General features: G+C 56.3%; 1 protein-coding gene across 1 annotated transcript; it reads left to right on the top strand.

Annotated features, from left to right (window-relative positions):
- The first annotated feature begins 287 nt into the window (after positions 1-287).
- Positions 288-3,680, top strand: LOC135313947 (selenoprotein Pb-like). The gene is made up of 5 exons (XM_064455223.1): positions 288-388; positions 1,237-1,460; positions 1,564-1,776; positions 1,917-2,052; positions 2,689-3,680. The coding sequence occupies exons 2-5, from the start codon at positions 1,252-1,254 to the stop codon at positions 2,932-2,934; spliced, it is 804 nt and encodes a 267-aa protein (XP_064311293.1). The 5' UTR covers positions 288-388; positions 1,237-1,251; the 3' UTR covers positions 2,935-3,680.
- The last annotated feature ends 8,470 nt before the right edge of the window (positions 3,681-12,150 follow it).

Consider the following 12,150-nt stretch of genomic DNA (forward strand, 5'->3'; position numbering starts at 1 on the left):
GCAAGCAGTGCCCTTGGCAATGCTGCCGGCTCTCCTGTGCCTGTGGGAGGGTTTCGAGTGGCTGTGCCTGCCTTTTGCCGGCATCGCCACCTGGCACCCTCTGCACCAGCCCAGCACCAGGCACCGCTTTGCCCCAGCACGGCTCGGGCTCGGATGTCACAGCAGGATCCCGAAGGCACGTGGCACCGAGGGGGACAGTGCCTGCCTTGTTGCCATCCCCTGAGGCGGGCGGTAGTGGCTGGGGTGCAGTCCCTGTGCTGGCTGGGCTCTTCTCCTCCCTCTGGGGCGGGGAGAGTGGACAGGAGATAAAAGGGAGACCAGGAGCAGCTGGGCATTGCCGAGCTGCTGGGGCTGGGAGCGAGGGCTGGCCGGAGGACAGCAGTGAGAAGTGAGTTATTGAGGGCTTGCTCTCGCGGGGGAGAGGGCTGTGGATTGGGGGTTCATCCATCCTGAGCAGACCCCACCGTACCCTGCTCCCTCCCCTGCTGCCTGGATCGTTTCCCCCCCCCCAGCCCCATATCATTCCCCTGCCCATTAAATATGCTGGATCCTGGAGGGACAGGGATTGTCCTTGGTATGGATATCTCCAATCATAGTATGAATACTCCTGGGGTGGGCAGCGTTAGGGGGCTGTGGGAGGAAGGGGCTTCAGGCAGATACTGGGGGCAGGGGGGATTAAAGGCTCTGCACACCTCTGAAGTGCCTTGTGGGACATCAAGGGCTCTCAAGGTGACCTGAAGGTGAAACTGTCCCTGTTCCACTGACTCCCCGCTGGTGGCTGGGACAAGGGGGGCTGCATCCCTGCCCACCCCTGGGGTGAAGACAGGCTCCTGGGCCAGGGCTGGGTCTGGCTTTCGGGGCTGGGGAGGTGGAGAAGGCCCATGGGGGAGCGGGACCTTCATCCCCCAACACACGAAGCAGGTGCCTCACCTATGGGGGAGACTGTGGCACCCGGCTGTTGCAGCTGGTGCTCACGAAAGCTGGCAGCGAGGGTGCTGTGCTTGCCAGGAGCTGGACACCCTGATCCCCTCACCTCGTGCCCCTTTCCTTGCCCTGCTAGCGTGGGTGTCCTGGCTCCCAGTGCTGTGCTGGGACCAGTATGATACTGCCCACCAGTCTTTGTCTGCCCTGAAAAGGCATGTGGGGAGGTGGTTTGGGGTTGCAGTGGGGCTGGAAGGACCCCATTGGGTTGAGCCCTGGGGCAGAGGGGAGACTAACGCCCCATTTCCCTGCCAGGGCCGGGGGTCTGGGATGGGGCTGCTGGTGCTGGCCCTGGCCGCCTGGCTGGGGCTGGGGCTGGCCTCGGCATCTGAGGAAGTGGCCAACAGCAGCTGGCTCTGCCGAGAGGCGCCAACATGGAGCGTCAACGGCTTGAGCCCCATGGCGGGGGCGGCAGGGCAGGTGACGGTGGTGGCCCTGCTGAAGGCCAGCTGACAATTCTGCCTGCAGCAGGCCCGCAGGTGAGCCCTGCTCCCCCTACCCCAGACCCAGCCCCGCCACCCTGGGGGACGGCATGGTGGCCCCCACCCCAGCACCCCTCTCCCAGCGTCTCCTTCCCCGCAGCCTCGGGGACCTGCGGGAGAAGCTGACCCGACAGGGCACAGTCGACGTCCGCTACATGATCGTCAACGAGAAGGCACCGCTCTCCCGTGCCATGTTCGGGGAGCTGGAGCGCCAGGCCCCCCCTGGCGTCCCCGTCTTCCAGCCGGAGCCGGAGGAGCCCGACGTCTGGCAGGTCCTGGGGGGCGACAAGGACGACTTCCTCGTCTACGACCGGTGAGTGTCCCCCATCTCGGCTGAGGCTTTCCATGGGGATTACAAAGTGTTTGGTGGGCTTCCCAAAACTACCCCCATGGCTGGGCCAGGGGGACCCCAGACCCCCCCACCTGGAGCCAGGCCATGGTTTCTTCCTGCAGGTGCGGCCGCCTGGCTTTCCACATCCAGCTGCCCTACAGCTTCCTCCACTTCCCCTATGTGGAGTCGGCCATCCGCTTCACCCACAGCAAGGACTTCTGCGGCAACTGCTCCTTCTACCCCAACACCACCCAGGAGGTAAGGAGCAGGGATGCTCGCTGGAGCCAGCATTGCACAACAGGAAAAAAAACCCAACCTTATCTTCACATCGGGGACAGGGTCTGGGTTGGCAGCCATCCTTGTCCGTGGTTTATAGGGAAGGTGATGAAAGGTCTGGAATAGGGCAGTTAAATAGGTCAGAGCTTTCAGGTTGGGAAGGAACAGGCTAACAGGGTCATAGCTCAGGTCTGGAAAAGCTAACTAGGCTGTTCTGGTGTGAGAAAGGGGCAGGCAATGGACCCAGAGGTAGCAAGCTCGGACCAAAGAAAAGGACGTAGCTCCGGGCTCAGCATGCAATTAGTCACTTTCTAGGAGAAAAATCTATATAGAAATATTAAATGCAACGTCCCTTTCCTGGCTCAGGAATTCCCTGGACCACAGACAGCTACAGCAAAGGGAAGTAGGTACAGAGGCTCATGCTCTATGTGCTTCCGTCTCTCCTGTCCTCCCTGTGTCCTGGGTCAGGGCTGGAGAGCCTTTGCTCTGACCCACGGAGCTTTCTGTGTGACGGATGCTGGTCTGCTTTCATCCCAGCTCACAGGCATACTCACAGGCTCACTGTGGGGCCACGTGTGCATTCACATACAGCACCAGTCCTTGTGTTACTTTCCCCAGGCTAACAGTACCATGGAGGTCCCTGTAACCCTGAGCCCACTTCCCAAACAAGAGGGGAAGGAGTCAGAGACCCCCATTCACCAGCACAATCCCCTCTATCCTCACCACCACCATGAGGTCAGCAGCGAGAGAGCCACAGACCCAAGAGGGGACCACGAACTTGCCACCCATGCTCACCACCACCATGGAGACCATGGCCAGCCCCATCATGAGGGGAAGAAGCAGAAGGAAGGAAATGGGCACTAAGCCAGGCTGGGCAGCCTTGCAGAAGAACCCAGCAGTGTGCAGACCATGCCAACTTGCTTTCCAGAGGCATGAAATGACCCACTTTGGGCTGCTGGTCACCAGCAGCATTGGTATAACAAGCCCCTCCAGCATCCCCCATGTGGTTTGTACTCCCACACTGTGACCAGGGATGAAAATCCCTTTTACACTCCCCCCGCAGGTGCTGCATTTTCAGCACCAGGTCTTGGTTCTGAGCCTTCCTCTGCCTCCACCTGCCCTTCCATGCTCAATGAAGCCTGCTGTGCAAACCAGGAGGTCCCTGGTCACTGCTGGCTGACACTGCACGGAGCAGCAGGGCAGGGGTGGAAGGGCCAGAACTGGGACAGGAGCAGCACTGCCAACATGCTCTGCATGTCCTGGCACCCCTGGGTGTCCTGGCCAGGGAGCGAGGGGAGGCACAGCGTGTGTCCTGCAGGAGGTGATCCCAGGGGTTGGGAGCACTAGGAGTGGTGGGAGGTCGCAGCTTCCCATGGTCTAAACCCTGTACCCCCATAGCTGTGACATCCTGGGGACCCTCCAGGCCTTGCACACGGGTATGTGCAGTAGTGATGGGTGGCCGCAAGATGGTGGCCTTGCCCCCTCTTGGAGACGTAGGGGCTGTATCCGGGGCCGTGGGGGTGAGGATCCGGGGGTCTCTCCTGGGGGAGAAGCGAGATTGGAGGGCGATGTGGATATCCAGAGTATGAATAAAACCGCTGTGAAATGAACCCAGCTCAGCCTGGCCTCTGGTGGGGCCCCTTCCCCAGAGAGGGTGGGAGGCTCACTCAGCGCTGGCATTTCTCGCTGCATTCCCTAGGCGTTTCTCTCAGCACAGGGAGGGACTTGGAGCTGCATGTGGACCCCATAAAGCATTCCCCTGTTGAGAGGCTGGGTGGTAAAGGGATTGAAGACCAAAGAGGCCCCAGCTTTTCATACCTTCTAGTTACCTTCTGCCAGGTTGGGAACCCAGGGCTCAGTTCCGCCCAGGGCTGTGCATTAACTCTGCACTCCCAGGAAGAAGTTTGGCTCGGTACCTCAATCTCTGGCTTGTAGGCGTGATGTTGGTGCCTGCCCTGAGCTGCTGTTGTGGGGCTGAAGTTCCCACATGCAGTCCGAGGTCACCTTGGGCATCTTGTCCCCAGTGCCCAGCACAGTGTTGGGGGCTGCCCAGCCCTCAAGCAGCTAAGTACTGCATCCCTGGCAGGCAGCCGTGCCTGCCTGCACCCCAGGCTGCCCCCATGCCTGTCTCAGCCCTGTTCACTCCAGCTCCATCCATCATCCCACACAGTCCCACTCAATGCCTCCTGTCATCTTTCCATCCCTTCTCTGGGCCCCACAGCCTGAGTGAGGAGCAAAGGCATGGGTTTTTTGCTCAGCGTTATGCGGCACTGTGCTGTGGTGCATGTCCTGCTGCTGATGCTCTGAGTTGATTTTCTCGCCACGTCCTGCGAGGCTGCATCCCTCCACCCTGTCTCTGTGGGCGGATGCTCTGCCCGACAACTGGGGCAAGAGCCAGGGTGAAGAGGAGCTGTTCCTTGTGAGGATGAGGACAACAGGATCAGGTGGGTCTTTCTCATCAGCCCATGGGAGCCAGCCATGCTCTCCCACAGGGCTCTGGCTGAGACCCTGCTCCACTCTCCTCCATCTCCCTTGCTCCCTCCCTCCACCTCCTCCCCCTTCCTCCTCTACCTGCTCCCAGCAGCCCACAAGGGCACCTCTGTCTGCTGCTTCTGCCATCAATATTGAGGTTATCTTTTTCTTCTGGCAGCTGCTGTAATTGAAACAAAGCAGGCCGCGTCTCACGGGCTCCACTCCTCTTGCTCATTTTGCTGGTGCTGCTGAGACAACTAATTCATCTTATCGATGTGTGGTTGGCCTCTTTTCCACCAGATCCAGGCAGAGCCCTCTCCCCTCTATGGCTGGTGGGAGCAGTCTGTGTCTCTGTGGCGTGCTGCTGGGTGCTGCTCCGACCCAGGCTCTGGTCCTCAGCTTGCAGCAGCTGGGTGCTGGCCACCAGCAGGAGATGCCAGGGGAGCTGGCTGTGGGGGAGAGGTGCAGACTGGGAGGGTGTTGATGACTTTTGTCTCTTTCTTTTGCCTTCTGATGCTTCCTCAGCCCTTTCACTAAATTCTACATCCTTTCTTTGCACAGATTCTAAAGGTGTCCCTGGCAAGTAGGTGACATTGTGATGAGTGGGGCACACACAGATTTGCATTCCCTTGCTGACAGCCAGATCTGCAATTAGCAGTGACAGATAGAGGAATCACGTCTGGTGCTGGGTGGGTAGCCCACTGGCACTGTGCTGCACTGCTGCCGTTTGGCTACCTCCCAGTGGACGAATTTCTAGCCCTGAAGACTTGGGCTGCTCTTTTGCTTTGGGTAGAGAAATTGAGGCTCTTTAGCTGTGACACTGCTTGGGTTAAGTCCTCTGTGTGTAATGGCCAGGGTTTGGGGTAAAGCTGATGCTGCTCCATATGTTATTGTCCAAAGGCATGAAGGGTTTGAGGGGCTGTGCTTGGGGGCCCCCATGGCATTGCTCGCCCCCCAAAAGGTGCTGGAGACCTGGAGCTCTTCAAAACCTGTGTTGGTGTCTACACTCCAGCAGTGCTGAGGGAGAGCTTTGCTCTGAGTGGGCTGGAGGAGAGGTATTTTGCAGGAGTTAACAGGCTTTTCGCATCGCTAATGTCTGGGGGAGTAATGCTGTTAGTAGGAGTCAGAGAGCTCCAAGGAGTGCTCAGCTGTCAGTGGGGCTGGCTCAGCAGGAGAGGGTCCAGGGCAAGAGAATAGGGCTGACTTCAGGAACTGGCAGTGCTGTGCCGTGGCACCCTGGTGTCTGTGGCTGTGCCACCGCCCCAGAGGAGGACAGTCCCCAGTCCCACGTCACATGCAGCCTGCTGTCTTGGCCCTGTTGCTGCTCCTGCCAGGACCCAGGCTGAGCCTCACAGGAGAGGGGGAACAGCCAGTCCTAATGTCAACAGAGGCCTGTTGTGCAGCGATGCTGTGTCAAGAAGAGGAATGGGTCCCTCCTCCTCCGCCCATTCATCTGGCAGCCGGGGCTGGCATGCCGCCAAGCCAGGCTGCTTTGGAAACATTTCATTGAGGAGGCAGCTGAGCCTAGGAAAACAGAATGAAAATATACAGAGAGATCACTGTTGTTAGGCAAAATAAATGCAGGCGGCTGCATTTCTGTCCCCCAAGTCCAGCTCAGCCAGTCCCCTCTTGCTTCTATGGAATGAGGGTGAATGCCGCTGCCTGGGGATGGCAGCCATGTATCTTCATTGTGGGTTAGGAGCTGGGGAATGAGGGCTACAGACCTTGTCCCCAGCTTTGGCCAACTTGCTGATGTCCCCAGGGAGTAGGTCCAGAATCACCTTGATGTAGCATCACCCAAGGCGATGGGACAGAGCCCAGAAACAGCCACAGAAGTGAGCCAGCCCCAGTGACTTTTGTCCCCTACACAGCCACCGGTACTGGAGGCTGGTGAAGACAGGGCTGAGGAAGTGCGTCAGCTATTGGCCTCGTTCATTCCCGTCTCCCTCCCCCACATCAACCATGGGTCCTGGCTGGGCATGAGGCCACCAGCAGCACAGAGCCCAGTCCCCAGGTTTTCAAAGCCCCATTGCTCAGCAAGCCCCATCTTTTGTCTGCCAGGAGGGAGAGAGCAGAGTCACCCCAAATTGGTCCCCAGGGACATAGGGTGGAGGCATCTCTCTGACTTTTGAGCAAAGATTCACCTCTCCCGTTGTTTCCCCCATAACCTCTCCTCCCTCCAGAGACCTCCAAGTCTCTCCCCAGCTATTTGCTGACCTACAAGAGACCCATCTCAGCTCCTCCCCTCTCTTCTGATGGGTCCAGAGTGGTTTGGGATAGGCAGAGCTGGAGCCCCGTCCCCATAGGATGTTAAGGCTCTCACCCTTCCATAGGTGGTCTTAGTGCCATCTCCATGCAAGAATGAAACAGGCATTTCTCCATGCTGCTGGTTTCTAGCTCCTACCTTTGTTTGTCAGTGATGGACAATGGCATGGAGGGAACAATTTGCTTCTTTTAGTTATGGTTTTGATCTGGGAGTTGAAAGGAGCCCAGCGTGAGCAGACAAAGCCCAGACAGCACCCCAGCAGAGACATATCTCACCAGCCCAACATGTGTGGATTTTCAGCATGGAGGTGCCCAAGGCTGAAATTGGATCCTGCGCTGGTCCCTGCATTCGTAGGAGCTTTATTAAAATTCAGTCTCCCTTCTCTTGCCTTAGCAAGCTACTCCTTTTTTGCTGCCATGCAAGGGGAGATTTGCCGTGTGTCTCTCCATCTGTTTCTCTTCAAGACGAGCCAGGTGTGGTGCCTGGTTTTCAGCTGAACCAAGGTGTGGTGCCGAGTTGCTGCATCCTGCTCTCGCTTTGGGTGGCTTCAGGTGGCGCAGCCTCATGCTGGGACTGCTGGCACCTCTGCTGAAGCTTTGCCACTGTCTGCTGCCGGTTCCTACGCATGGAGCGATGCGTGAGGACACGGCATCCTAGACGGGAGCTGGGATGGGTGGGCTGTTAAAGGGAAGGTCAGCATGGTGCAACTGTCCCTTGTCCCACTGCACACACGCTGGGGGCAATGCTGGGGTCCGGCCTCGCAAGTGGGTCCCTGTGTGGGCTGCCTGCACTGTCAAGAGCTGAGGCATGTCAGCATCCGTCACGGGGAGTATACCTGACTGCCTTGTAAAGGAGCTGGAGGAAGAGGACGAAGCCATGGAGCAGCCTCTGAGAGAGTGCACTGTAACGCCTACCGAAAGGACACCAGTCCTGACCTGGGGTGGGTGGCTCCCCAGCTACTGTCAGAGCCCTGATAAAGCTATAAAAGAAAAGCTGAGTTAATTATGTTTGTTGGTTTTTACTATGGACTAGGTCCCAGGCTGGAGCCTTTTTTTTTTTTTCACAAATGGATGTTCCTGTGGAAACAGCTTTGGAATAAATTGTTTAAATGGATGGTAAGGAACGACCCAGCCCAGGTGCTCCAGGTGTCTGAACTTCAGCTCCTGAAACCTGCTGCTGAGCATGGCCTGGGGTGACGGCAGGTGTGACAGTGATGGCCCTAGCGGCGCCTGAGGTAGGGCTGGCAAAATGATGCGGACAACTGCAAAGACCAGCAGTACCAGGCATAAGAAATATTAAAAATTAAAATGATCTGACTTCTGTCAAAGATGGATTTTTATTAGGTTTGGGGTTCCCCCCCCCCCAGCCACCCAGCCAATCAGCATGCAGTAATAAGGCCATACAGCCAACTAGCATCCGATGATGTGGCCAACCAGCCAATCAGCCATGGGGCATTGTAGCCTCTCAGCCAATCAGCCGTGTGGCATTGTAACCCCCCAGCCAATCAGCCGTGTGGCACTGTAACCCCCCAGCCCGTCAGCCGTGCCTTGTGCACCCATTGCAAGCGGCGGCCGCGGCAGGCAGGTTTGCCCATCCCGCGGGAGCCTCTCCCGGTGGCTGGTGCCCCGTTTCCTGCCTTCGTCCGAGACGGGCCCCACCGCTCCCTTGTTCCTCCGTTAATTACGCTCCAGCGCTGGGATTTTGTAGGTTCTCCGAGTCTGAACTTGCCCAGCTTTCAGCCTATGGGCGTTGTTTTTTAGCTTGCAGAATCTGTATGTTATCTTCTCTCCATTAGAGATCTTTTTCTTTTTTCCTGAAAAAGCAATGTTGGTTCAGTGTGCTGCTTCCCACTGATTTAATCTCTCCCTCCTCCCCAGAAGACCATTCCTCACCCAGAGCTATCTACCTTTTAATTACCATTTGCAAAGTACGTTAAATGCAGAAGGTAAAAGGCTGGAAGACGTAACCTACCATTGGTTCTCTGCCCAGGGAAGAAGAGCAGGACCCTGGGTGATGGAGGGTGGAGGGACAAGCCCTAGCCCTGGCCTGACTCCGGCTTCCCACCCGGCCAGACCCTGCAACCCGCTCACATCTCCGAAGCCAGGGCAGACCCCATGCAAGAGGCTAACGGGAGCATTGTCTACGCCTCGCTTTGCCATCATTTATTCATGCTCTTGTAGCCTGCAAAATGACTCCTCGGTTATTTTAGCATCTCTAATTAAGGGGAGGGAACTTCAGTGGCTGGGAGGGGGGCAATAGGCTGGGGGCTGCTTTCTGCTGAGCTCAGCGCCGTGGCAGCCAGGCCAGCTGGGATGGATGCCACTCTCTGGCATGGGGTGGAGTAACTTTCTGGAGTGCTCTGTGCTTTCAGAGTCTGCACTGGGGAAGTGAGAGATGACTGTTTCTTCTGGAAGCCGAGGGTCTTCACCCAGCAGCTCCTCTGTGCTTAATTGCTGGCCTGAACAGCAAATGCATTTGCTGGAATGGTGCAGAAATCCCTGTGGCAAGGCAGAGGCTCAGCACTTTGCTAATCTTGTGGGGGCTGGGGAAAGGCAGCCCTGGCAAGCCAGAGATGTAATGTTGTGTGTGTGGGAGAGAGGGAACAACAGATCCTGACAGCCCGAACTCTCTGATTGGGTGTGAGGGGGGAATCCAGGTCTGCTTGATCCCAGCCTGACACCTGGTACCCAAGCAACTCACTCCATTTTTCCCCCCCTTCCTTGCTGCTGCCCCAGACTATCTCCTTGTTCCTCCTGCTCTTCTGCTCCTGGGTGTCTGCTCTCAAGGCATACAAAGGAGCTGCCCGAACTCCACCCTGCCCCACAGACCCTATACCCACAGCAGGGCTAGCCGGCCCCCCTCCCCCACCCTCCTGTCGAGGTTCTCCAGGACCCCCAGCCCTGCCAGCTCCAAAATCCCAGTGCCTGCGGTGCATGGCAGGCAGAGGTGATGCACCATGGGGTGCCCTGAGGAGGGCAAGGCATGGTGCTCGGTGCAGGCATCCTTGATCATGCATCGAGGATGGCCTGAGGTTTTTCTTGGCAGTAGTTGAAGGGGAGAGAAGCTGCAGCACCCTGAGCATCCTCTGAGACATACAGGCAAGCAGAGCTGTTCGTGTGTCAAAATGAGGGTGAAAGCAGCCATTCTGCACCTAACATTTGAATTCAGCCCATGCTTGGGAAGGGGAAATGGTGTATTTAAGTCCTTGCATTTCTTTTTTGAGTACATGGACAATTGCAGTCACACCTGAAGGAGGTCCCTGAGATTGTCAGTTCTGGAAAGTTTCATAAAATGACTGGCTGGCTAGTGAAAAGCAACTTCATTAGAGTCCCTGCTGAAAGAGGAGCGCAGCAATAACTCAGCACTAATGAGTCAGTGGAGAATCCACAGGGGAGTTGAACAGTTTGATGGCAAAAAGCTCCAGCTCAAGCTTACGCTTTGTTGAAGACCTTACTAGGCACTGGAGAATCTAGAAGTGGGGCTCAACACCATGGGCAACCAAGACAAGGTATAGCTTGTCTTGGTATGTTTGGAAAGCCAAATATTTCATAAGAAAATGCTCTCTGCCTCTTCCTGGACATTGGATCAATGCGAATGCTAAGGAATAACTATTCTCACTCAGGGCAATAGATCCCTCTGCTCCTGAGCGCATTAAGGCAGGGGAGATACAGGCTGTGTTACTCCCCACGTCCTTTCCCTCCAGCCTCTGCTCTGAACAGCACCAGCAACATGGGAAAGGCAGAAGCCACCACATTTCCAACAAGCATCTAGGGCTGGCGGCTCTAGCAGGGAGCTTGGCTGCTGATAAGCCCAGCTTGGGCTGCTTCGGAGCAGCAAATCCTCTGGGTGGCTGGAGCAGCATCTTGGTGGCCACCTGCACTCTGCTGTCTAGGTCCTTCCCCATCATTAATTGGCATCTTTAAAGCTTCTGCTGCTCTTATATATCTTCATCTGACACCAGAGGACTTCCTTGGTGCTCACTGGGGCTTGCACAGCTCTGCTTTCATCTCTGCAAAGCTCAGCCAGTGTTACCCATGTTAGTAGGGCACAACATTGTTCAGAGTCAAAGCAATGTTGGAGGCACGGGAGCATCCAAGAGAGGGGAATATGCCGAGGGGAAGGCAGCCTCTCTGCTGGGGACTGGATTTGGGCACAGTGGGGAGAGAGGAGAGCAGCTACATGAAGGTGTGCAGGTAGGAGCAGCCGAGGAGGTAGGAGCCCCTTGGGCTGAGACGAGGCACCTACCAGCACTTACCCTGTCTGCCACAAAACAAAGCACAGGTGCCAGGAAACCTGCAGAGAACATCTCAGCAGCATCCTCTTCCTCTCTTTTTGTTAGAGCTCTTGAATTTAGTTTCTAGCAAGGGGAAAGCAGATTTCTTGCCCCACAGCACCTGCAACTTAAAGCTGGACTTCCGAGTGAGCTGGCACCCAAAGACTTTCCCTCAGTATGGTCGTTGCACCGCTGCCTAACTGCAGTGTAGAGCCATGGGGACTTCAGTCCACTTGGTTGGTAAATTTTCTAGCCAGGGACTCAAATAAAATGCTTTTTTGGGCCAGCATGAAAAATCATCCCTTTGTGAATAACACTAGTGCTCAGGCCGGTATGGCTGGAGTTGGTGGGTCGCAGCATGGGCAGACCCCGACCAAACAGCCTCGAAGCTGGGAGGGGTACTGGGGCTGCCAGTGGTAGAGGTTCAGCAAATGGCTTGGCTCAGGAAAGCATGTGGTGAATTATTTATGTACCTGGTTCCAGGCTCTGAATGAGCAGCATCAGGGGCTGGGCGGGAGGCTGACATTTCACATCATTCCCCAGGGAGAAGAGATCTGTCCATGTTCTCCAGGAGGAGGAGAGTTCCCCCTTGCGAAATTCAAGGCAGTAATGAAATGGACAGAGAAAGATGGAGAGGAATGGGGAGCAACAAATGTTTAGTTGAAGAGGGAGAGGAAAAATAGATTGATTTGTCTTTGAAATAACATGCTAACCCCTCAGAGACAGGCTGGCCAGCCACTGCACCGACCTTGCTTTGATTTGAGTCTGGATTATATGTTTTATGCAGTGAAAAGTCAGCTCATTGGGAATGAATAACATCCCTGCTTGAGCTGAAGTCTAAAATCCTCTTTATTGGCACTGTCTGGGGACAATGTAAGAAAGGACACTCAAGGTTGTCGCTAGGTGAGCTCTGCAGAGACTGGTGACAGAGGGACTGGACAAGCTGGGGTGCTGAGTCCCAGCTCTTGTGCAGGCTCACCTCTGCCTGAGCAGAGCCGGTGGCTGCGGGGAGACATGGGTGCTGGCAGAAACTCCCAGGCAGTCGGGCTGCTGTAACACCAGAGCCCAC

The sequence above is a fragment of the Phalacrocorax carbo genome, chromosome 6 (genome assembly GCF_963921805.1).
Source record: "Phalacrocorax carbo chromosome 6, bPhaCar2.1, whole genome shotgun sequence".
Lineage (NCBI taxonomy): Eukaryota > Metazoa > Chordata > Aves > Suliformes > Phalacrocoracidae > Phalacrocorax > Phalacrocorax carbo.